The sequence below is a fragment of the Buteo buteo genome, chromosome 9 (assembly GCF_964188355.1).
Source record: "Buteo buteo chromosome 9, bButBut1.hap1.1, whole genome shotgun sequence".
In the NCBI taxonomy this organism is placed as follows: Eukaryota; Metazoa; Chordata; class Aves; order Accipitriformes; family Accipitridae; genus Buteo; species Buteo buteo.
The window spans coordinates 31,091,703-31,118,453 of NC_134179.1; the positions used below are offsets into that span (position 1 = coordinate 31,091,703).

General features: G+C 42.5%; 1 protein-coding gene across 2 annotated transcripts; it reads right to left on the minus strand.

The window, feature by feature from the left end:
- Nucleotides 1-442: 442 nt before the first annotated feature.
- On the minus strand, nucleotides 443-26,040 carry OPRM1 (opioid receptor mu 1). 2 transcript variants are annotated; one of them, XM_075036810.1, is made up of 4 exons: nucleotides 25,697-26,040; nucleotides 10,486-10,838; nucleotides 9,035-9,555; nucleotides 443-2,350 (listed from the first exon to the last, which is right to left on the minus strand). In XM_075036810.1, the coding sequence occupies exons 1-4, from the start codon at nucleotides 26,038-26,040 to the stop codon at nucleotides 2,321-2,323; spliced, it is 1,248 nt and encodes a 415-aa protein (XP_074892911.1). In that variant the 3' UTR covers nucleotides 443-2,320. The 2 variants fall into 2 exon arrangements, with proteins under 2 accessions (XP_074892911.1, XP_074892910.1); XM_075036809.1 differs by having other exon boundaries at nucleotides 443-2,854.
- Nucleotides 26,041-26,751: the final 711 nt, after the last annotated feature.

Below are 26,751 nucleotides of genomic sequence, written 5' to 3' on the forward strand. Positions count from 1 at the left end.
GGCATGTGCCCAGGCTGTTTAATTTAACAGGCAGGAGCCTGGGAAGCCTCTGTCTGTCAGAAGCTGGAAAGGGAAGGATTCCCTCTGCTCGCTCTGCCTTTCCATTGCCGAGACAGGCTCCCGCGCTGGCTGGCTCCTGGAGCCCAGCCCTTACAGTGAGTTCTCGGCACAGGACGGACGTGGGCGGTTTGGATCAAACCTGAACTCTGCCCATGTGCTTTTTAAATTTTTTTTTTCAATAATGAACTATTGGGATTTCCCCTTTTTTAAATAAGAAATACAACATATTCTTTAAAGTAGTCAGGTAATTAATCTGAGAACCTTCAAGGCAGTTGTGTTGCTATGGGTTGATTGCATAGCATTTTTTAAAGCTAAGCTATTAATATATGGCATAACATGTTAATCAATGTATATTGAATATAGTATGTTGCAAATACACAAGAAACACAAACATTTTTATTGAAGGTTTACAATGCAGATACAGAAGTTGTGTAATAGTATGCTACTTACTACAAAGCACTACCAATGAACATTCAAGCCTTCTGGAAGAAAACAAGACTTTTTACTTATTTTTGCTAACGCTTTGCTGATAAATTTTGCTTCTTTATATCCTTAGAACATCAAGTCTACAACAACACTACTACTGCTAAAAATATTTACAGTTAGGTTCCTCAATTAATTGTCAGACTGTAGAAACTGAAAATATCTTAAAAAACATTAGGCTGTCTGTTGGCAAATCATAGCGTTTTGTCTGTGAGCTTAATTCCACTCTAAGTACAGGTGAAATAATGGTTTCAATTCATTATGTAAATTCTGTGAAAGCTGATGAACTTTTGACTGGTCATGAAGCTGATTTTAAGTTTAATTAAACATATTTCTGATCTATCAGTTAGGACTTGTCAAATAGTCATTCAATGTGTTTCAATTTTGTGAGGTGGTTGTATGTGAGCATGGCAGACTACTCAGAACCCGTCAGATAGCAATGATGTTGTATGATGTAAATCCATGTGCGTTTCTGGTGTATTCTATGTTCTTCTTGTTATCTAAATAATACTGCTGCGTAGTGCAAAACAATGTCAAATTCTTCTGAGAGTCTATCTTATGCTGTTTAAAAATTAGATGTAAAGCCTCTTAGAATGGTAACAACTCTGGTTTAAACTTTAATGATGGCTATGAGGAGGTCCTGCTAAACTAATACAAAATTAAATATTACATCCCTATGACAGCACAGTGGAATTTTCAACAGAAAAGGGGAAAAAAAATTAAGGCACTTCTGCTATATCTAGTTTCATATTCTGCCTATATATAGGGCTACATATTTAGCTGCAACACAGTGATGAAACTCAAATATTACTTGCAAGGATTTGGCCTTCAATCTTTATTATGCAGTCCATGGCAGAAACAAACAATTTCCCATTAAAAGTGAATACTTACATCGATTTAACAATGAAAATAAGAAACACGTTTTGGCTACAGAAATAGAAAGAAAAAAAAACCACAAACCCTGTTCCATAGAGTTGTATCTTAGAATACACTTAAATTCATGAAAGTACATTTTCCCCTGGTTAACTACTGATGATTTATTTACAAAGCGAGTAACAAACAATGGCTAGAAAATACCATTGCACCACAAATTATCTACATGGATATTTCTATTCTTCATACTAGAAAACAGCTAATGTGGTATTTACTTCAGTACAATGTTTCTTTCATAAATCTTAATGTGTTTTAGCAGCTAATACAAAATGGAGATGCGGACTATATTATGTTAGTTAGAAAAGCAAACATATTATGGGTTTTCTTGGGAAAAATAGATGTCTAGCAAAACATAACTTTTTTTTTTTTTTTAAAAAAAAAAGCTCTAATGCGTTAACTGCTCCAAGCACTTCATGTAGGGACTGCTCGATGACTTACAAATTCAAAATGTTGCTGACAGGGCAGCTGAAATTTGAGAAACTACTTGAAAGAGAAGTCATCATCAGTCTGTGCTAGCTCTGACAGACTTATAGCCAGATTTTTGTTCACATAGGAATTTATGTTAATAGAGTCTATGCTGCTTTGGGGATCATTTGACAATCAATAACAATATGGATTACTTTCATTTACTCATATCTTTTAGAAGAAGTCATAGCTCATTGTTTTGACTTTAAAGTATTTTTTATGCGAGAAACAGAAGCAGAAGGTGAAGCTTGGAGTTTTGTTTTTTGTTAAGTGAGCACTCAAAGAAATATTTTCCCTTTGAAATTGTGGAACATGCAATCCTTCTAAGAGAAGACCTCTTGAAATGAAAATGTGTTGCTCTAGATGATCTTGTGAGACTTCAGCACATAAACCTGCACAGAAAACACCTCTACAAATAAATTTTAAGAGTCAATCGAGTACCCAACAGTATTACAACTTCATTTCCCATTGTTTCCAATCATTAAAAGCTCACCTTCGTTTCTCAAACTATAGTTGTCTAGCCCTTGAACTTTTGTTTCCAACCTGTCAAGAGCATGTCAGATCACACTACAGGTACAGTAGCTTTGTTTTAGACTAATGTATGTATTCCTGGTAAACAGGACTGCTTTGAACACTCGTGCCTGGCAAGCCCCCGTATCTCTTGGCTCTGCTTGCTGTTAAGTTTCATGCTTCTGTTATGCGCAATGTAGAAGTGCTGCAGAAGCAATTTTTGACAGACTGGAAAAGCAGGCACTTTCCTCTGCAGTATTTTTTTGAGGGAAAGGGTATCCTACGCATTCCCATAGCATACTGCCCAGAGACACTGTGGCACTGGTGTGCAATTGCTTTGAGAGCTATGCGGCAGGAGACCCTGTCACGGCAGTGGAGTAGTTTCAGCTTCTTGAAGTTCCAACTGAAAGGAAAGAAATTGCAAATACAATGAACAATTACTTGATTTCTTCCCACTCACAAGTTTGTGTGTATGTGTTTGCATGTGTGGGGTTTTAAGAGGAATTTACTTCTCATTTGCAGCTACTGTCCTACTGTATAAAGCTAAACACGTAGCCCAGAGAGTAAGGCAAGACTATGTCTTTGCCGTGAAGCAACAAAGGCAGAGAAAATGATCACAGAAAAGTTTCATTTCTGACCTTCAAAGACAAAGAAACATTAGCAGATCTGAAATTTGAATTAGAATATATTTCATACCAAGCCAGTTGTTCTTTTTCTAGAGGGGAACTCACTATGAATTTCACGAGTATGGAAGGATTTTGCTCCCTCCTTGTATTCTTTTTGTAGCAACTGCAGGGGAGTTAGTATTCAGATGATAGATTCTGTGCTCACGTTGGTACATTGGCTAACTTTTGGATTTGCGGTTGAAGTCTAGTTTAAATTCTGTGTGAGATGGACTTACATCAGCAAACCAACCCAACAGCCTCTCAGCCCTGTTTGTCCACAGTATCCATGTTAAGTTCTGTTTGCATACAGGTACAAAAGCACCACAGATGTTTTCATCAAGAAGATCTGCTTACTGCACAGCACGTCCTGAAGGTCTGCAACCCTTTTTACTGCCCAGCAAATGCTGTCCTGCAGCACTAGAACGTGCTGAAAACAGGGTGAGAGACACTGCAGATAAAGGGTTTATCACCAGGAAAGCAGAGTCATGGATGAAGCCTCACTGAGACAAGAGAGGGAACATGCTCCTGTAAAAGTAATGGGACATGGGTAAGGATTTGGGGGCAGGGAGAAGGAAAGTGCATTTTCTAACTGGATCACTTTCCAAGCACATTTGGCAGAGTGGAGGCTGTTAGGACTTTTGATTTGGAGATAAATTTCTCCAAGTCATAACACAACTCAAGTGCTTGTTCAATTTAACAGACTATATTTAGGGATTTTCTTTATTCTGTATTGGAAATATTTCTCCTCAGCTCCTTTTGGCCAGAAACTGACCTGATCCTAAATGTGAATGTCCCTGTCTTTTGGGGAAGTCTAGATCCAGAAATGAATTTTGAAGTCCATATTGGCTTATCTTTATGCATCAGATAAAACAGAAGCATTTCTTTTGTATTTTTTTACCAATGAACTTTTTCTAATTTATTAAGGAAAAAATTGAAATGTTTTGTTCCTCATTTATTCTAATTCACAGGTTAAGGAATGCCATGAATGCAGTCAACCATAGATGCCATCTAATTAGTTCTGGTCCTCATAGCATAGTTTATTCTTGTTGCCATTAATGAAATAGTCTGACAAACACATTCTGTTTTCTCTGCTACCTAGAAGATTCACAAAGGGCCCATGTCAGTGCAAATCAGCTACAAAAGAATTTAGACAAGCTTTTCATAGATGTCATTATCTTGCCAGAAATGGGCTTTATAAGAAACCAATACTTTATTATTGAAATACAGTATTATTTACAAGTGATATATATCAACTTTCTAAAAATACACAGAAAGGCCATTCCCTATTAATACAGGTAGATGTGAATCTGCCAAGGTTTGGAGTTACAGAATCTGCCCAGCTTTTGTCATGTTTCTGCATAGGATGCACCAACATTCCCCATACTTTTTGCAATCTGTCATATAGCACTGGGGAAATTAAAATGTAAGAAAGTACTTTTTTCATTTATTTAATCAAAGTGAAACTAGCTTTCAATTTTTCCTTGTTTCAACTTAAAAATGATTTTTCTTTAAGCTAATATCCTTTTTATTTCTACACGTGGCTGCCAATCCAAGCAATAAGGGCAAACTTTCAGGGCTGAGCACAAATACCAGACCTCCTGGTCTTTGATACTGAGCATATCTGAGGTCTCATTTTCAGTATATGAGGAGGATTTGCAGCTTCCATTATGGCGTTTAGACACTTTCAGTGGTTAAGGAGAAAGCATCAGAAGCTAAAACCACAAAAAATAGTTACATAAGATGACTAAATAGTCCTGAAAATGTGCCTATACATAATTTGCTTAGTTGCTTGGATACATTCAGGTGAGGCTGCTATAAAAACTTAAATGGGTCACAAAGAAACTAACTCACTGAAACAAATTAAATTTTTTAGTTTTCTATAATTATTAATAATCCATTTTCCTAAGTATTTACAATTTTTTGTTATTAACAGATAGATATTTAAAAAAAGTATTTGGAAAACAGTTTTCAGGAAAAAAGATTTACCAATGAATTTTAAATTTTGTAAAATATTCAAACTTTTTTTAATCTCAGTGATAAATTAATGCAGAGTCTCTGTGCACCTGAAGTAAAAGCTATTTCAAAATACTTGTCAAGGTCTTTGTTATGAAACAGGTTGATGTCGATGACATTAAAAAACCTCAGCCATTTGCAAAAGCTAGTATTTGGTCCTTTATTACCATTCCCTACCAATGTTGCATCATAAAGAGTAAAGTTCAAGGTAAACAGTTTTGCTCTGCAAGCAATTTTTCCGGGATCCCATCACTCCTACTCTCATTTTAACTCTTCATGCAAATGCACTTACAAGATTGCATATGCCTTCCTGAAAATTAAAGTGAGCCAAGCCTTTAAACTCACTTTGGAAGAAATGTAACCTATGCATTTTACCACAGGAGTTAGCTGAGTGTAACACAGGATACATCCCCCCCTAGACGTGAAACATCTCAGTCTTACAACTCTTCCAATTTTTGCATGCCTGATTAACCACCGTCTTTTCTCCCTCAGAACTATGCTCCTCCACTGAGCATATACAATTTCTGTAAATGCTCACAAAATCAGTGTTATGGATCAGATGTTACTCTGTGCATTTGAAAGAAGCTACATTACTGGAGGAGTTTTGAACTTGTTCTGCTCTTCCATTTTTTGTAAATGCTGATAAAACAATAATCAAACTTTTAATCTAGACCTTTCTGGTAATGCCAAAGAGCCACAGAGTAGGCCAAAGGCCAGTATCTTAACTCAGAATAATATGAGTATTTATGATGTTTCCTGTTACTGCTTCTGTACTGAGAGAAAACAGTTGTTCCTTCTACCAGTAAATGCTTATTTTTAAGTGTTTAAAAGTGTGAGGCCTTAAGCCATTGAGCAATTGAGTGCTTGCAGTTCTCATTAACTTTAGCAGGAGTAAAGAATTCTCACTTGGCAAAAAAAAGCAACTTGTACAACATCTGTCTCTTTGAAAACGATGTGAAGTGTGCTGAGTACTACGCAGCCTTGCAATTAGAATTCATACCAACGCTCTCCGAGGCCTTGTCTATACAAGAAAGAGCTCTTCAGTATACTCATATCAATACAGATATACTAGTTAGACTTTCTTGTACAGAAAGCACTTACCTGTGAAAAGAATGCCCTGTCAATAGAATTTACAAAAGCTCACTGTTTGAGCGAACAGGGGGTTGGTTTGTTTGGGTTTTTTTCTTTTTTTTTTCCTTTCTTTTTTCTTTCCTGAGAGCAAAAGCTGCATTCACCCTAGGGCTTTCTCCATTTAAAAAACACTAATAATAAAAAAAAATTAGATATTACACTTGTAAGTACTGTCCCATAGAATCCTTTTAGTGTAGATTAGTCCTACAACCTTGTCTGTCATTCTGATAGCAGACAACAAAGACGTTGTCTCTTAAAGAAATGTTTGCTGGAGAGAAAAAGTAAATGAAGTTTAATATTCAGGTTTGAACATGGCTTGGTGTGAATGTATTCTATAGACATTGTGGAGAGTGAGAAAGACTGCACCTGACAGCTGGTGTGCTATACACCAGGGAGCACAGCAGTGAGAAGGCTCAGGTCAGCATCCAGAGAGCACATCTGGCAGAAATAAGCCACTGGCAGCAGCAGCAGCTGCCAAAGCAAGGACCGCAGTGATGGTGGTGAGGGAAGTGAAATTGGGTCCATTTATGGCCACTTCAAATTCTTTCAATTACCAGATCATGCAAAGAGACCTTATCCACTCATCTATGAGGACATAAGCTTCCAAGTGTTGTCGTTTTCTCCCCGGCCCTGGGGAAAACTGATGGCTAGTGTCTAGGAAGAGCTACCAAAGCAGTCAGAGCTGGGCAGTCAATCCCTTACAGCTCTGCATATGCCTTCTTTGTTCCATGCATGTTGGCTCTTTGCTTCAGTTTCCTTCCTTACTGCTTCACTCGGATTGCATTCCCGATGTTCCCCTTTCTCCTCTGCACTCTTCCTCTCACCTCCCTTGCCCTTCAGCATCTTCCCCTTCACTTCTCTTTACATGTGCTTTATCTCTTCTTAACTAACTTCATCACTATTCCCTGAATAGAAAAAAACCCCAACCAACAAAGAACCCAACTATGAGACTAGCTTCCTCATTATTGCCACTATAAAGCTTATTTCACTTGCTTGGTCTATCCCTGCCTCAGCTGGCTCTCTCCCTTCTTGGTGTAGGCTGAAAGATCATCTTCTGTTCTGTGTTTGCTCAGTGCCCAGGGAAACAGACTTTACTTCACTCAGCCTTTGGGCAGTACCATATTAATCTTTGCTAAGGGTAGAAGTTTAGAAGGCAACAGCTCTCCTAAAAATAATATAAAGTTACTTAACTAAATGTAGAAAATGTGTGCATACACGCTGCACTGTAAAAAGCTGGAATTGTACTAGATATAGATACAATCCTGTTGTCAGACACATGCACAAAATTGACTCCACTGAGGGTTACAAATGCATTATTAACAGCTGAATCTGTCTAATAAATTTTCGCTACACCTAGTAAATACTACACGTATATACATACCTACATGTATGTATGTGCCTATGCCAAGTTTGGCAGTTCTGCTCCACCACCAAAATGTGCATAAGACGAGCAGGTGCTAACTGATTTCACAGGCCACAGTTTGGCACGTATGAATCAGATGCTTAACAAAGCTTCTCCTTTGAGCTGTTCTCCCTTTAGCTTGCTTCCTCCTCTTTTCTGGCACAATTACTTTTTTGTCTGTTTGGAGATGGTAATGTTCTGATTTGGGCTTTCTGGAGCAGCTGAGTGGCAGGTATGCAACTGCTTTTGCAAAAAAGCACTGACTTCTGCACCTTGAGGAGGCAGGTAGCTTGCGGCTGAAGTGGCAGCAGTGAGAAACTGGTGCAGGAGCAACCCAAGTATATTGCTGAAAGGTGATATGGCAAGGAAGGAACTAGGCTTGTGCCTTTTGTTCTTCCTTTTAATGAATTACAGAGATGACTCAAACTTTTTCTAGTGTTTGTTATGCACTTGAGTTACTTTCATGCACGTTAAGGTTTGCTTTCATGTTTTGCTTGATGTTCATTGAGGGATGGGGATTGGAAATTCTCAGGACTAATCACAGAATATGGGTGTTAAACATGTAACAAAAGAGCTTCTTTGCAAAAGCTAAGCAAAAATAGCCTGAATAAAAAAAATTTCTCTTGGTACCTTCTGTGCCCTAAAATTCCTACTTCTCAAAGGCTTTTTCTACAGGGAAAGGTATATTCTCAGTATACTTTAAATGACAAAATGGCACAATACTCCTTATAATATGTGTGTGTGTATATATATATATATATGTATTTTTTATATGTATATATCTCAAAACCCACCTTAGCCAACACAGATAATTATCTGATAGAAGAACTGCATGTAGACAAGCCTTTGTCTACTTCTTGCATGTCTTCCAGGACAAACAAGGCCAGGTAGGCCTTCTTTGTACATCAATCAAAAGTGTACGAATACAGTTTCTTCTCTTTTTTATTCACTGTTGCAATGGGAGAAGAAGAGAGGTCTATATTCTGTCCCACTCCTGTCTCTGTCAGCAGACAAGGAGTACGAATAGAGAAATCTGTGATTAACCTCCAACCAGTTCTAAAGCCGTCACCTGTTGTAAATATCCTGCAAATGACACTGTTTTGTGTGCTTTGTATATGCATGCACACTGGACCCGGTCGTGCAAGGTAACTTTGAAAGCCCTCAGCTTCTGAGCATCAACTAGAGGAGAGAACAGCTAGCACTATGCAGGACTGGGCTCTCTGTGTATGCATACACCAGTTTCAGATATAACCCTGAAGGTGTTTAGACCTTCAGATAGCTACAAATCAGTATAAACTGTAACTTCAGAATACATGTCATCTCCAAGCGGGAGGCCTGGATCCAGAGATGACATCTCCACTGCTAGTCATACCTGATGGTTAGTCCTGTCCACAGTGTTGGCAGTGGAAGCATGGTCACGAGTGTTTTGCCGGACTCGGGTGGAGTTTTGCTGCTCAATGGTTGAGGAAGTGGGGATGCAGAACTCTCTGAAACACCTTTTGAAATTCTCATCTAGAAATGCATAAAGGACTGGATTAAGGCAGCTATTTGTATACCCTAGAGCAATACAGAAGTGCCAGGAGACAGTCTGGAAAGTAGTTTCTGGGATGTTGACCAGGGCTTTAATGATGACGTAAATATGGATGGGAGTCCAGCAGACAATAAACACTGCCACCACTACAAGAACCATCCTCGTGATTCTCCGCAGGTTCCTGTCCTTCTCTTTGGAGCCAGATAACATGCGAACGCTCTTCAGGCGTAGAATCATCAGCCCGTAGCACACGGTAATAATCAGGACTGGCATGATGAAGGCAAAGATGAACACACAGATTTTCAGGAGGTTCTCCCAGTACCATGCAGGGTGGGAGAACGTAAGCGTGCAGTCAATAGAGCCTGGAGAAAAAGGAAACCAGCAGAGAAGAATAAGCACATCAGTTTTTAATTTGCTTTTCTTTGAACCTTTTTTGTTAAATATTGTAGGCAAATATAGGAAGATTTACTAAGTAAACAGGTAAAACGAAGCAATCTGTTACCTGCCATTGGCACAAACACTGACAGGACACAGTGCTGCAAAACACGTATGAAGTGTCAGTTATAAAAACTCTGAGGTAACGTGTTCTCTTTTGCATTTTATTTTATTGCTTGGAATTGCATGTATATTGGACAAGAAAAAGAGTTAAATTGTCATAAATGCTTAAACTTTGACTCAGTTTCACTTTCAGTATAAAACCTGGTGAAAAGAAAGATGGTTTAACCACCATATCCACTGAGAGTTTGGGTATTTCAGGGCAATGGAGAAAATGATATGACACTTGGTAACTGTGCACAATGGCAGGTTTGGATTTATGTTGAGATGTTGTCACTTCATGGAAGGTCTTTGAGCACCAGTGATCCAGAACGTGCTCTCTGCTTTGTATCACGTCCTGCCAGACTAGGTGCAACATATCTGTGACTGCCAACTTCAGTGGGAATATCCTGGCTAAAGCACAGGCTTCTGTGCTGGAGGACAGCGCATAACCGCCCCGCAGCAGAAGGCGGGCACAGATGCTTTTCCAAACACTACAGTAACTGTGTGGGGCAGCGAGACTCGCGTGGACCCACAGAAGGAGCTGGAGCTGCCTGTTGCAAAAGACAGGTCACACGCAGCACTGTGTCCCATCAACTACAGCCAGATGCAAAATTGTTGATGGGGTCCATTTGCACCGACACCTGCTTTATACAGGTTGGAAGTCAGAAGTTAATTCACTGCGTCTACAATAAAGTGAAACAATGCAGAAAGGAGTTTAAACGTTGAAATAATTTGGGAATGAAAGCCAGACTTACCATGCCTGTATTTAGTAGTTGCCATGAACATAACTGGCAGGCCAATGGCAGAAGAAAGAATCCAGTTGCAGACATTGACAATTTTGGCATTTCTGGGGGTACGGAAATCAAGGGCCTTAACTGGGTGGCAAACAGCTACGTAGCGATCCACACTCATGGTGCAGAGTGTAAAGATACTGGTGAACATATTGTAGTAGTCTATGGATATAACAATCTTACAAAGGATGGTGCCAAATGGCCATGTTCCCATCAAGTAATTCACACTCTGGAATGGCAGAGTACTTGTTGCTAGGGCATCTGCCAATGCAAGATTGAAAATATAGATATTGGTAGCAGTCTTCATTTTCGTGTACCTAGAAAAAAAAATCAGCAAAGCATGTGAATGACCACAACTGAACAATGTTAAAAAAAACTGAATCCAGTGCACCATCTATAAGAAACTTCTGTGAAATAATGTGCTAGATACTGTCAAAGATAATTTCTTCTGCTTTTAACCAAATTATTTTGCTATGGTTTATCTACAATAATGTTTCCAGTTGAGTGAGGCATTAGCTAAAGGGTGTAAGAAAGAAAAGATTAATTTAACTTGTGCAGAGATAAAGGATACACATATTATAGATGCTAAAAAATTGAGAAGCTGAAAAAAAATTGTATTTGTACATATAGGACACTACTACATGGATAGATTTTCTGTATCTGCTGATGTCACGTTGAGTATCGCAACCATGGTCTGTAGAAATAGAGAACTCATTTGTAGGTTGTGGAGTAGTAATGACGTAACTCCTTAGGGAATAAACACCTAAAAGATCAGTATAATTATCAAATCCATTGTGTCTAAAAAGTCAGGCTTTTAGACTTTCTCGTTTGTTTATAATTACAGAATTCTAAAATAATTTGTAGTGATGGTTACTACACCACTTTACTATTCTCCATGTCCAATAGAAGTTGGACAGATGTTCTTTCAATCAACCAAGAAGACAGATGCTCTTAACTGTATGCATTGAATGTATCAGTAGAACCACCACGCCGGGTGGATGCTGCAGCCCTGTTGCTTGAGGTAGGAACGCTTGCTCTGCTCCACAGTATCTATTTTGGCAGGAGGGTATTCAACCTCTATTGCACCCCCTTCTTTCTAAGTCTCGGCTGCTAACAACCCCAAACCCCCTTCCTGAATTTTGACTACGTCACACTTCAGTCACAGCTGAGCAGGAGGAGCTTTTTATGTTTTAATTTGTATTTGCATTGCTAAAGGTAGAGTCCAAATTCCTCCTTAGTCTCACCAAATTTTTAAGGAGCCCTTCACTATTTCAAGTCTGTTGTGTCAGCTGAGTAGCACTTGAGATCCACTTTTTATGAGGATGCTATACTTTTGCAGTGGTACAATAAATGTTTCACTCTAAGTAATGGTCCTGGCCATGCTGCTCTGCTGTCCCGATTACTGCCGAGGTTGCAACTGTGACTGCCTGGCTTTTGAGGCCTCAGATGGCTTGCTCTTTTGATAGAACTTCCTTCTGTTCTGCAAAGTCACAAGTACAGTGTTTGATCAAACATTTTACAATTTACAGAGTGATTTGCAAGAGGAATAGCCCATTTGAAAAGATCTTTCAGGCAACCTGCTGGGGAAGACAAAGTGTAAAATACAGTATTTCATGTTTCTTTTCTCTCAGACTTCGATCTCTTCAGAACATGAGTCAGCTGCAAAAAAACCCCAATGACAGGGCTATGTAAGGAACACGCATTTGGAACATTTTTGGTAGGGCCTGGAGAAATGCAGACTTCTTGCCGAATGCATCTAGATAGCTTTTATGATGAGCATCTGAAGAAGTTTGTACTGGCTTTGTCCTCTCGTTTTCTAGCACTGTGCATGAGGAGTCACTAACAACCCTAACTTCAATTTAGGGTGTTCTTTTAAAAAAGATTTTCAAATAGATCCAAGCTCTTTCTTGACTGCTGTCTTGAGAAAGTATGTTCTGAGTATGATAGTTCCAAGTTTTAAATAAAACCTATATTCTGAAAGTACCCTAAAAACTTTTCTTATAGGAACACTCCCTTTATCCAATAAGATTGTAACACTAACTTAGGAAGAGGTAGATGCTGCAAGCATCCAGGACTCTCTCTGCTGGGAATTATTTAGAAAAAATGTACAGGATTGCAGTGTGGGAGAGGTACACAATAAGCTGCAGCTCTAAAACCAGTTTGGAGGGAGGAGAAAATATTTTCTGGGCAATTTGCTGGAGAATCTTGCAGAGGAGAATGAAAATAGTGACATTTTTTATTGACTTCACTATTACCCGGAATGAAAATATTGTACTAAGCCCTCTTTTTGCCATGTCCCCTGTTCTTTATCAGAAATGAATGTCTTCTCCATAGGTCTGACAACAGATCCAGGACTAGCTAAGGTTGTTTCCAGTGAGCTAACCTGGAGGTTTGATTGCGTTGTGAGCAGACATATCCAGTTTGCTCCAGTCTGATCCACTCAGGCAGCAAAGAAGCAGTGGCTCTCAATTCTGCACAGACAAGGAAAGGCGATGAGGATCCTGTGCCCTCAGCCAGACTGCTGATCCCTTCTCAGACCTCAGGTGATTGCCCTGTCTTTATGGCTGGACAAGAAAGCACGCTTAGGTATGCTGCTCAGTGCTGCTGCCATCACACATGGTTCTGGCACAGTTCTGTCTGGAGAGCGCATCATCAGATGATAATGATAATGGGGTTTTTTATTAGTAATTAAAGCCATTCTTAGCATTTAAAGGGAATGCTTGATACAGTAAAAAAATAAATATCTCAACCAATATGTAAAGTTAGCATGCCAGAGGATGGGCAGGGAAAAGCTCTGAATAAATGGAATAAAGTGTCTTCACTGGCACTGGCATGGGCCTTATTCTACTTAAATGCTACACATTTTTCAGTTTTGCTCTCTTGCTTTCATTGTCAGTTTAAGCTTAAAAGTTCTTGGACTTACTTTGTTTAATGGGCTCTATTGGCTATTAATGAAGGATTTTGCTTCATGTACTCTGTAATCTTTATATTTCTAATCATGCTGTTCTTACAAAGAAAGGAAGCAGAGCTTTTGTGGTGCTGGAAAGTATTTACCTCCACAATTGCCTAATCACCAAAAGCCTATTGAAATTCACAATATTCTTTTCAGTGAATACTATGGGATTTGGGTGTTTCTCTGTAGTGAGTATTTCAAGATTTTATAAAGGGCTTATTTCTGAAAGGTACATTTTGTTAAACATGTATTTTTCCAAATAAGTAGATTATCAGTGTCCCCAGGATTATTTTTTAGGTATGAAAGAATAAATACTGAAGCAACTGATTAAAAGTAATTTTAACAGCATGAAAAATAACAGTCCCTCAAAACTGAGCTCTTCAAAGCCTTGATCTTAACTGTTATTATAGCTTTTGCCAAGGCATCAGTCTACATATTTGAACAAGCAGCACGAACATTTCCATTGCACAGTCATAGATATGTATGTGATGAGATTCCTATACTTCAGAGGGACTGGATTTTTATATGTAATTAAAGTCACAGGATATCTGTATGACTTATAATACCAAAGGTATTGTGTTTATAAATGTAATCTTTTAACAGATACTGTTTTCACAGTTTCATTCAAGGTCACTAGGGAATCTAAAAATTACCAGATGTGTAAAGAAAGAGGCTTAAATGCAAACCCATGAAAATCTGAATGCTGTTATTTAGATTACATTGAAATTTCAGCATCTAAAGCACTAAGTATATTAAATTTTGCATGACAATAAGCAAGGTTGCAAGTGAAGACAGAAGTTGGCTTTGGGCAACATAAATTCTATTTGTATAACTCTGCAATGAAAGACTAATAGAGAAACATGATGATTCAATTTTTTGGTGAATATTTAGCTCGATACTGCTCTTGATACATATTCAAATTCATTATGCTCATTATAATACTGACATCCACTATATGCCCTTTCTGTCTCCTCAGTGCAGGTTCTGTATCATAAAACATCTATGTTTATGAAGCATTTTTTTTGTTGGTAGTAGTAGATGGTAGATCAGATGTACAACAGGAAGAATATACTTTTTATCTGTCTAATTCTGTAGGGAAAACTCAGCCTTGCCTTTATCATCCACCTAGCAAAGCTTCAAAATATACTTGAAGTTTGAAGATCTGAGCTGTAGAGGTCCACTCAACTGGGGTTTGCTTTGAATAAGAAAAAACAATAGAGAAAAGGATGAGAATCCTACTCAGTCACTAAGTTCCTAGCATTCAAGGATAAATAGGAAGTCTTGAAATGACCTCTTCAACTGGCAGCCCATGTGCCACTTGTAGTTTGCAAACCAAATAAAAGGTCCACCAAACTAACTAGAGAGACCACCAGCTGCATTGCACAAAGTGTAACAGCATACTGGGCAGGAACCACGAGCACCTTCCCTTTCACCTCACAGTCGTGCAACAAGAGAGATGTGAGCACGCTTGTGCCTCTCTTTCTGCAAGACATGTGCCACAGCTCTGTTTCTGGCCTGCCCACTCCAATGGTTTAGTCTCCACCTTAACACCTCCAAAAATTTTTGAAGAGTCTTTTCCTTTAATCCTCCATGGCTCAAAAGTAAAGAAAAATAACATGAAGACCATATATTTTCTTAAAAAAATATCAGAATTTTTAGTTTGCATCGCACTTTATCTAAGCCTAATAGACACAGTTGGTATACTGCCACCTGAGGCTTGTCCCTCCCACCTCTGGGACAAGCTGTTTACATCCATGTGGAATGTTGAACTATACCCTCCTCCAGACCCTTCAGCCTTTCTGTACCAGATCAGTTTTATAGCATCCTTGTACCACGAGGCTGGTGCAAAGAAGCTAGAGAGGGGGTCCATGTTTAGCCTAATGAATATAGTAATACATACCATTACAAATTAATTTGAAAACTATTCCTATCTGAATACCAAGTGAGGAGAAAAGCAGAAACAGTCTTTTTGCACTCAGGAAATGGGCTGGTCAATGATAGATTGGTAATAACTACTTTTGGCAACACAAAGGCATGCAAGTTTTTGCCCACCGAATGTTAATTTGGAGACAAAGACTGCTTCAACTGATCTGTGTTTAAGTTCAATGCAAAATATATAAAAAATTGGCTTAATTACAGGAGATTCATTGCAGAAAGCAGTCATTCATGAAAATAGTTTGGCTGCTGAAAGAAACAACAGTCAGCAATTAGGTCTTGCATACAGACAACCTGACATAACTCTTGTTGACGCTGGAGGAGATTAGGTTCGTGTTTCGAATTCATGTTCTTCTTGCATAAATGACTTGTTAAACAAATGAAGAATCATTCTGTGCATAGGTTAGATTAGTTGCGGTCTCCTTGGGTGGGAAGATTAAAACATGTGAAGTATGCCTAGTTGAACCAATTTAAATGAACATTTATTTCCATGGCTGTTCTGGTGCATCTTGTATACACAACTCAAAAACAGTAGGAAAGAGGGATTTTTTTGTGTGCTTTCCTGAGATATCAGGTACTTTCAATTTTCGTTGAGCTCTTAAAGCTTTGACAAAGTCATGTCATATTCAGAATGGTCTGGAAAAAAACCCAAAACTGCGGAAATGTCTTCTCTCTGCCAATCCAATTAGTATGATTGACACTGAAATTAAGTCTCTCAGCTAGGCCATATTCTGGAAAGTACCTTTGAGCTAAAGGGTCTCAAATGATGGACTTAAATAATGGCCATCCTACCTTATTGTCTTTTTTCTTTCTTTGCATGGTAGTGGGTCTCTATAGAGTGAAAGACTCGTACTGTATCTCAGCCACAGTTGTGATGTGTGCTGTGGCAGACCGTTACTTATTAAAGTTTTGAAGTCATATATATTCTGGATGAGCCTAACCTACCTGTCTGGGAGCATATGATTTAATCAGCTTGAAGATTTAGTCTTTGATTTTTCTGTTCATGGATACTTCAGAATGCTTATGCCTTAAGCCATTAAATTCAAGCTCTGGGTACAAGCACCATAAACTTGTGTACAACCCTGACACGTTATTAGGCGGTCAGGCCACTCAGACTGGAGGTGCCATACTGTGGTTAACAATCTACTCATCCTTTTGATTTATGTTCTTCTGAAGAGATCATATACAAGAGATCAAATAATAAGCCCTCAGGGAAAACAAACAAACAAACAACAAATGGAAAAAAAGCCCTCCAGCAGGTACAACGTTATAGCAGAAAATGTCCGTGCTTAGTTATGGTGCAACTGTGCAATTTGCAGCACATTCACTTACTTCCTGCACTGATCCTGGGTTTGGGGGTAAAAGCTGAAGCGGGGAAGGGAGGAAGATTTCACTGCCTTTAAGAAAGACAGAGGCAGTGGTTGTTTCCCCTGTTAAAGCCTTGCAGACTGACTCCCAACACGCTGCTACCCGGTCACTGCTGTGACTGGTGATGGAGGTTTAGTTAGAGATGAAAAAACATACGAAGATCAAGCATCGATTCAGGTGTCAAGGCATGACATAGTAAGGGGATGTACTAGATCTAAAATCACAAGGCCTTGGTATTTGACATACTCGGTCGGGAACACAGCAAGGCCTTCCCATACGTTATGCTGGAGCAGCCTTCCCCTCCCTTCCTCACACACTGGCAAGGGGATGCCCATTCTCTGAAGGAGGTTGAATGTATGTGCTGAATGTGGATTTGACCATAGGGCAGAAAACTGCTGACTGTATTTGCTTCAGCTGCTACCTGTTTTCTCCCTAATACTTTGTTTTCCCACTGCCATGTTCCTTTTTCACTTTATTCTCCTCCATAGCACAAATGAAAGCAAGCCAAAATTTCACCAAAGTTTACTTCCCTCGGGTTACCTTGCTAGCATCTTTGCCTTCCCAGCTTGTCCTTTCCTCGCATTGGGGCAGCATCAAGGTATGTGCAGACCCACCAGTATTTGCTTACAGGACCCAGGCAGAAGTAAGCAGAGCACACCGCTTCTCGTGGAGGAGCACCAGCTCAGGGCTGTTTCTCCTGTACTCAGAACCAATTAGCAGCTTCTCTCAGACCTCAGCTTTGGGAGAGGGAGAGCTAAGTGAAAGCCTTTTAGGCAGAGTCAACTTTCTTCAGACACCAGTGCTGGTCTTTTTGGGAATGATGTGGCACCAAGAATGTTGGGAGGGCATCTGACTCATCCTGTTTTCAGTTAATTACAGTATTGTGTTGGGCTTTGGGCTAATAATTAACTTGCTTCCTTTATGGCTCTTCGTGCTTTTTTGCTACTGAAAGGCATCATGTAGAGGTCCTCTTTCTGCTATTTAGTTTGATTCAGTAAGTTTAGTCCTTCCCCAGAGAAAACAAAACAAGCCTCTTTCTTTGGGAAAACCAGCTGTTCTGGGGAGGAAGGCCGGTCCTTCCCCTTGATGTCTGACAGGGGATTAACGAGCAAGGAGATTACTTCGGACAGAACACACAAACTCCACAGTAGTCATAACAGGTAACTATTTTATTATTTCTCTCTCATTATTTTCATGCCTTTTTTAATTACATGTATATGCAAAATATCCTGGCAGAAATCCATACAAAATAAAGCTGATGTGATGCATTCTTTCTTTTTTCCAAAAAGAGGAGGGGAACCAGCCAAGAACAGGGTTTTATAGATATATTCATATCAACTTGCCACAAAAACGCTTAAGATGTTGCAATGTCTTATAACTCCTATTACCCTTGTTTCTTTTTCTTTTCCCAGACACCATAAAGAGCTACTTTATGATAAAAAACAAATGACAGTAATATGTATGCTCCAATGCCCAAACAGTCATCTGCTGGTACACTTCCTTCCCTTCCAGCCTAGTAAAATGGGGGAAAAATTATCTCCAACTATTTCAGGACTGAATCTGGCCTGTTTGTTAAACCACCTTTAGCTGACTCTCTCTTTGCTTGGTGCCAAGGCATATATGGGTCTCCAGTAAAGGTTGCTGCTTTTGCAGTTATTGTGTAACACATCTCTCAAATAAATCAATGGTGCTAAAAAGGCTAACTCCAATATATTGCCATTATTCAGCAGCGGGTGCTTATTGCTGAAGTTTTTGCTTTGCTAGGAACTCACGGAAAGGAAAACCGTTGCTGTCTTCAACTCAACTTTCTCCCCTCTGCCTCAATCTGCGACTGAGAGTAAAACTACTGACTACATCTGTCATAACTGCGGTGATGTTTTTCTTGGGGGGACAAGTTAACAGCTATTTTCTCTGGTTTCCAGGTGCTTGTTCCCTTCTTCTGATTTGTAGACTGATCACCTCAGGTGAGGACTGTACATGAAACATCCCCTACTCAGTGGGGAAGCTGGCAGGGAAGCCTTTGAAGGCAGTTTTACCACTAGTAGATGTGAGATCCTCAAAGGGGGAACAGCAGTGGTAATCCCCCCTTGGTCAGAGGGTTTCAGGGAGGTAGTACGGGGCTTGAGGCAAGGCTACAGACTGTACAGTATGTACAGTAATGCTAACTGTAAAAGGTATGGTCTCTCACATACAAGAGATTGGGATTGTCCAGCAAAGCTGTCGAGCGTGATCTGGAAAGGACTGACGGAGGTGAGACAGAGGGACTGGAGGGAGAATAAACGCGGGGGAAGACCTGCCTGTGACAGGGGGGAAGGGAAAAGCAGGCATTATGGAAAGAAGGAGCACGATTATGTTTTGAGAAGACCAGATCAAAAATACCAGGAATTGTGGATTTAGTCTCCATGTGACAAGGATGAGATTGCGCCTGGCTCTGGGGAGGTATTGAGACCATCACCTTATGAGAAGGATTTGGGTAACTGGCTTCTTGGGTCATTTTTCTACAGAGGCAGCACATCCCAGTGCTAGAGGTTAGCACTGTGCAAGGGGAAAACATGAAAAGATACCTGCTCTCTGTTCCCCCTTAAGAAAGAAACTTCTCTCAGCTGGGATTGCTCCATACAACACAATGAGAAGGAGATGCTCATTTTACACATTTTTGTTTTGAAGTTTTATTCCTGATCTAAGATACAAGATCTTATAGCTGATAATTGAACACTTCTCAGGAAGAAGGTGGAAAAAATATGCTATTTCATGTCTTTCACAGTTACTTGATTAGCTATGGTCTGTCATCCCTACCTTTTTTCATCACATAAATTCAAAAGGAAATATAAATAAAATTTAGAAGTGTTTAACATTAAATGGATGAATGAGAATGCTTCTTAAAACAGCTGGGCTAAGCTGTGGAACTCCTTGCTAGTGAACACCATTAAAAGCCAACTTCCAAAAGGGAGCAGGGGCTTTGAAAGGTAATGATAGTATTCCCACTTATAATACCATAAACCCAAACTTCATGCTGTAAACCAAAGAAGGCACAGATGGTTATAAAAAGAACTTTGTTTGAGATCAGCCTAACCACAGCAATTCAGAAAATAGTTGCTTTCAGGTTTTTAAAAAATATAGTTATAATGAGTGAATTTGTATTTTGAAGAGAATCATTACAGGCTGAAAACTTGTTTTCACTTGGAATCATAATGAAAATAAATATTTTTTTTTAAACTTCCGTTAATCAGGATCTCTACAACATCCATCTTAGAACACCTAAGTTTAAAAATAAGCACCTTAGAATCTTCAAAAATGTTTCAGAATTCTGAAATTTTACTTTAGAGAATATTTGTTTCAAAGCAGCTTAGTTTAGAAGTGGTAATATTTGTGACCTTTTATTCCAAGCTTGTCTTTTATTCTGATTTTTGGGGACTGCTGCGTGTTAGAAATGTCCACAAAACCCTACTGAACAAATGCAAACTGCAGCTCAGAAAGTCTCTCTGCAGTCTAACAGACTGTTAGAAGGATTCTCACACAGTAATGCCTCTATTTCTTTCGCTCTTTGACTAAGCTGCTGGTTATGGCTGGAGAAGAGGTTAGTAAGCTAGACTATGATTCTGACACATTTGGGCTTACATCATGTTATGTTTCAGATTTTTGTGAATGTGTCACCTTTTGATCTGGAAAAATTATAAAAGCTTATCAACAGTGTTCAGCAAAAGCTATGCCTTGATGTTTGAAAAAATACTCTAAGTTAACATGAAATAAAGCAGTACTTCAGGATTATGTTAGCTGATTAGCTCACTAGTCATTAGCTTGCTAATAATTACATCATATAAACAATATGTGCTTACAATATTTTCTTTACTGAAGCCATGAAAAGTTGGTACAATTTGACTTATTTTTATAAGGAAATTAAAAAAAAATAATCAGGAAGTTTTTAACACTGTTTTTCATGGGAGCCATTACCAAAATGATACTCTGGGAAAATACAGTGGAATCAAAACTGCTTTTTCAAGAGAAATTGAGCGAGAGGGGATGTTTTCAGCCCAGAAGTGCCCGGTGGTAGCCGCTAGCAGAGCAAGGGGCTCTGCCCTCTTGGGACAGGCGTGCCGTCCCGCAGGCAAGAACTCGCTGGGACCGGGGCCAGGCACGGGGTGGCACAGGGTCTGGAGACGAGCGTGGGGCTGCAGAGCCCTCACTCATCCCACGGTCTCTTCTGCTCCCTCAGGGAGACGGGGGTTATACCCAGGTTGCAGGCTCATGTATTTTGGGCCAAATTTTGACCATGTCCGTATCAATATAATTTAAAAAAAAGAAGAGAATACAGAGGTATACATGCTGTTTTATCTGTCTGCTTCCCTTGATCTTGGGGGAAGGAGGAGAGCCGCTTGCTAGTCAAACATTCACCCACTAGCAGAGGTCGGCAAACTCATCACAAATAGTGTGCAAACAGGGACACCTGCCTTTCTGTAAGGCAAGATGCCGAGGGTCATCCCCTCGCCATGCTGCTCATTTAATTCAGCTTCTGTGCTGTTCCTGCCCGACCTGCCCCCCTCAGTTCTGTCCCTAGATCGTCTCTGACTTGTGCTGGTGAGCACTATCAATTCATAATTGACATGACTGGTTAAGGCTGCTGTGGCTTTAGTTAAAAGCTCTTAGCAACGGGGCTTTTCTTTGCAGACAGTGGAGCAGGCAGGACACCCATTTGCACTTGCAATACCATCCAAACGCAGAGAAGTTCATGCAGCTGTGGACAGGAAAGAAAAGAATGAATTTTAAGCATTTCTTGGTTTCTAAGTTCCCTGATCTATGCTGCTACAAGAGATGCGGTAGCCTTTCTTTCACACTGCACCCAAAACTCCACATCACCTTGCAAAGAAGGTTTTTTAGAAAAACCTGCTTCGCTTCAGCCGCTTTCAAGCTTGTGATGATTTTCAATTTATTTCTCTAAACAGACTCTCTCTGCTTCATGTGCTATGACCTCTTTCCAAACCCCTCACTTTTCCCTTTCTGTGCACATAAGTGAGAGTATTTATTCCTCTAGTGATATCAATTCTTTCTACAATTGAAATTTCACCCCAAATTCCGTTCTACTTGGTAAAACAGCTTTCCTGAAGCGTGAGCGAGCCAAGCTGAAGTAACCAGAGCTTTCACTGCTGCATAGTCTTTCCAGATTAGATGGTGTTTCAGTCACAGCTCTTTTCTTCAAAACACTATTAAGAGACTGTTCTGAGAAATGTAGAAAATCTCTTCATTTCAGAGAGGACTTCTTTCCCTGTTTTATTTATTTATTTTAAGCAGAGTAATCATTTTAATCATTTACTCTAATGAAACAAGACATTTCCTTCCTCCTGCAAAGGATCACGGAGAACCCAAGGCCCCTTTGTTTATGATACGTGACAAAATTAATAGCAAAGCAATTAAGGAATCACTCTTAACCTGAGTGACTTTAGCGGCTGTTGGTGGAATTACAGTCCTCTCAGGGCCCTTGGTATCGTGGAGGACTGGGGCCTCCAAGAGCTATTCCTCTCTTCCAGACCAGCAACGCTAAAGATTTTTGTCCATGAGCTATTACTGCTTTCTAGCATATTGCCTTAATCACAGGGCATATTCTTCTTCCCACTCTAACGCGTGACTAATATCCCACTGACTTGACAAGAAAGCTAGAAAAGCCTAAAGATTACTGGGTAAATTAATGCAATACCACATGGTGCTAATTGTACACTGTCTTGTTGTACTCTGCAGCAGCTAGAAGTAGCATTTGCTGTTGACATAGCCATAACAAGTCTGTGTTCATATTAGTAATTTACACTTATACAAAGCATATGAGGAAAATAGATAATAAAAATGATCCACAGATTTTTCAGATTACAGGAAATTCATGGCTGGCAGTAAAACCTGACTATTACTGCTGTCACTCAGAACGCATTTTTTTTGTACTTGACAAGGGAAACAGCTCAGTGTTAGTAACATAGGGTTCAGCCTCACACATCATGGATGTAACACGTAAATATTAATTCAGGGATGAAAGTACTCAGCTGAACAGGAACCATTTGGGAAAATGAAGAGGGTGGCTAAGAATGCATTAATTATACTGTACATAAATTGGAAATCCATGGACCTGCTTTGCACGAAGAGCCTGATTTTCATATCGATAATGACATTACACTTCTAACTCCTTGTTGGACATGTCCACTTTCTGACCCCTGTTTGCCCCACCTGGAATAACAGGGTGACATTGTGGACTGATAGTGACAGTTCCACATCAGGCAAGCACTTGCATGGCTCTGGCTCCAAACCCATGGAGCTGCTCCAGGCTGAAAAGTTGTTAAGAATGTTTATAAAAATAATATAATAATTATTAAAAAATATTTCTAAAGAAGCTGAGCATGAGATATTAGCATGCAGCACACTGAATATGAAGTCAATGTTGCTTTCACTGCGGCTGGACTCTGGAAGGTGAGTTGGGATAGAGTTTCAAATATCTAAGCACCTACCTCCCAACTCTTAGTATTTTCAAGGCAAACTGGGTACCAATATAACTTTAAAACCTTATTTCTAGTAGTCTCAATTCTTATCAAAATTAATATGAACTTCAATATTTTGTTCTTCCTGAGCAGGCGTGGTGTGAAAGGTAGATAAAGAAGGGGGGCTTTATATGATGCCAAATTCAATCCAGTGAAAGGTTTGCCTCCTATCTGTAGCTGGATCCAAGGATACATGAATGTGAGCACATATGCTCGCCATTTCATAGATGCATATTATATGATTTGGAATACTACCATGTTAGTATAGCTTGCAAGAGGAAGTAAATCAAAGAGTTCCCTATTGCTGTCCAGATATACTAAACCTATGGAGAAGCACAGAAAGGAAATGCACTTTTATGTTGCTTAAACCACACAGCCTATTCAACCATTAACACGTAAACTCTTTTTCATCCTGAATTGATAAACAGCTGATGATATTAATTGGGAAGGAACTCTGTCATACCAAAACCTGTTCTTGCACAGGAGACCTGGGTTTAATACTGCCTTTGCCATAGAATTGCTGAATGGTTTTGGAGAAGCCATTTATTTTTTTTTTCCCTCTGCAAAATGAAAATATATTTTTGTTTTCTCCTTTTGCTTCTGGCTTTTGTTTTTAAGCTGTAATCTCAGGGAAAGATGCTCTGTTGAGATAGAAATCTAAATGCAAGTGCCTCAATTTGGCTTTGTAGTGCAAGTGTAATTCAATTCATTAATGTAAGAAATATGAACCCAGTATGGGTCATGCTCGGTATAAATGTATAATTCCAGGGACAACCTGTGGCCTATTTCTCTGCTGATCGCTATCCTGGCTCTGTTACACCGTGCTTCTGCTTTTTCTTCCAGAGGAATGCATTCAGTGTTGCTCAGCCGATGGCAGTCGTGCCCCTGCTCAGAAGCCTTTCCGCAGCTGTACCTTGACACAGATAGCTTCAGTCTCGGACTGACCAAAACCACAGGGCAGAAGAGAATCGCCCAAGCTCTGTGCATTTAAAATGCAGCCTCTAAAGCACAGTTAAAACCACGAGGGTTCTGAACTACTGTCGCTCGAACCACTGGTGCGATTACGTGCGTTCACATCGGGTCTACAAGCTGCACAGGCTTTGCAGTGACATTCCCAACGCGTGCCGAAGGCATGGTCCTCCGCAGCACCCTGCCTTCACCGCTCTCCTCACCCCACGATTTCACGGCCAGCGCTGCACCCACCACGAAGCCCCCCCGCTGCCGCTGCCCTGCGAGCGGTGCTGGGCGCCCACCTCTGCTCCTGCCTGCCGGCTCCCAGCGGCCAGGGCACCCACGCCCGACGGCTGCTGCCCCGACTCCCATGGGAAACCTAGCGTTCCGAGGGAAAAAGGACGCTTTCTAGACCTGGGGAAACTGGAAGTGCCGGGGCTGCCCCGGCAGGGAGGGAGCGCGCCCCCCGCCCCCGCAGCAGCGCCCGCCGGGCTGCGGAGCTGCTTGGTTTGATTTGGAAACGACGAGCACCCGGGAAGGAGGAGGAGGAGGAGGAGGAGGGGGAGGAGGAGGAGGTGGGTCAGCCCGGTCCTGCCGCGTCCCACCGCCCCGCTCCCGGGAGGTGGCGGTGTTCCCCCGCGGAAGCCGCCCGCCCCGCTCCCAGGCGGGCGGAGGAGCCCCGCAATGTCGCTCTCGCCCGTTTTCCGCCGATTTAGGGGCGCGGGGTGTCTCCGGTGTGACAGACACACTCGTGAGCGACCTGTAAAAGCCCGGGTGGGCTTGCGGGCGAGAAAGTTGCGAAATGCTGCAGCACAGCCGGGAAGCCGGGATCACGGATAGCGGCCGCCGTCCTGGCGTATTTGTTATACACGGGTATACGCACGCCATGTATACATACGTTTATAGAGGTATACGACTGTAAACATATATATCAAGACTTGAGGCTGAAGATCTACAGACCCGGGCAGAGAGAAGCGTTTAGCCGCGGTGCCGTCTACATTTCGCTCGTGCGTTTGGGAGAGGTGGGGGGGACAGACGCGTGGCTGCGTGCCGGGTGTCCGTGGGCGACCCCGCACCCGCTCACGGGCAGTGGCTCAAGTCCCTTTAAATCCTCCCTCCTCGGCGGGCAGCTGCGGGAGTCGGGCCTCGTTGGCCTGAGCAGCTCGCAGAGGTGCCGCGGCGCGGAGCGTCCCCGGACCCGCAGCGGCTTCTGACGGTCCGCCCAGCCCGGCCGCTCCTCACGGCCCCACCGCAAGTTTCTCTTCCCCGCTCGCCCGCTCCGGCGCTTTCCCAAAAGTCCCCCGCACCCCCCTGCGCGGCCCTTCGCCTGCCGGAGAGGGACCGCAGCATCCCCCGCCGGGCCGCCGGCCCGCAGCCCGGTTCCCCGCGGCGGGACGTCCGCCCCGACGGCAGCGGCCGGGGGCCGCGGGGCGGGGCAGGGCGGGGCAGCACTCACCTGACGATGACATACATGACCAAGAAGTTGCCGAAGAGCCCCACGACGCAGACCACGGAGTAGAGGGCCATGATGGCGATGGCCGTGACCACCGAGGGGCCGCCGCCCGCGGGGGCGCAGGGGCCGCCGCCCCCCGCGCTGCCGTTGGCGCCGCCGCAGGGCTCGGAGCGGTTCCAGCCCGCCGCCGCCGCCGAGGCGTTACCCCAGGCTCCCGGCGGCGCGGCCGCGCAGGGCGGCGCGGCGGGGCGGCAGGCGGCGGCGGAGGCGTTGGCGGCGAAGGGCACCTCCAGGGCGCCGGCGAGGAGCGGCGCGGAGCCGTTGCCCAGCAGGTAAGCGACGGCCATGGCGCTCGACGGCGTCCGCCCTGGCTACCGGCTCTCCGCGCCCGAGGGATGCCCGGCGCCGTTGTCCGCTGCGCTGCGCTGCGGTGCCGGGGAGGCGGCGGCCGCCCGCCCGCCCCGTCGGCGCGCCCCGCCGCTGGCTGCGGGCACATGTGTGCGGCGGGCGGGGCGGGCGGGGGAGGCGGGGCCTGCGGCAGGGGGCGGGCGGGGAGGCGGGGCTTCCCCCGCCTCTCCCTCCCGGCCAAGCCCGCCCCCCTCCCGGCGCCGCCGGTTCCCGCGGCGAGCGGAGCCCCCGCCGGGGCGCAGCGGGGGCAGAGCGGGGGCCGCCCGCCCCGGCGCCGGGGAGGGGGGGAGCGGGGGGCCGCGGCGGCAGGTTTCCCTTTCCCTGCGGGTGGCACTTGAAAGCCAGGCGTTCCAGATGTTCCCGTCCCGAGCGGCGCGGGCGTCGAGAAAGTACCGGGAGAGACCGACTTCGCGGACTAAAGGAGCGGGGCGGCGGGGGGGGAGCCCAGCGCGCGACTCATTAACGTAATGAGCCAGGGACCTTGGCGAAAGGGTGTCCTCCGCGGTTGCAGAGATAGCTGAGCCTTGTCATGAAGTGTGGTGGACCGTACGGCACCACGCTGCCGGGGGGGGGTGACTGTGAACAGACCCGCGCTTTGGAAATGACTCGGATCTCACGGATCCTCAGGGTTTTCAGAGGACTTTCTGTTC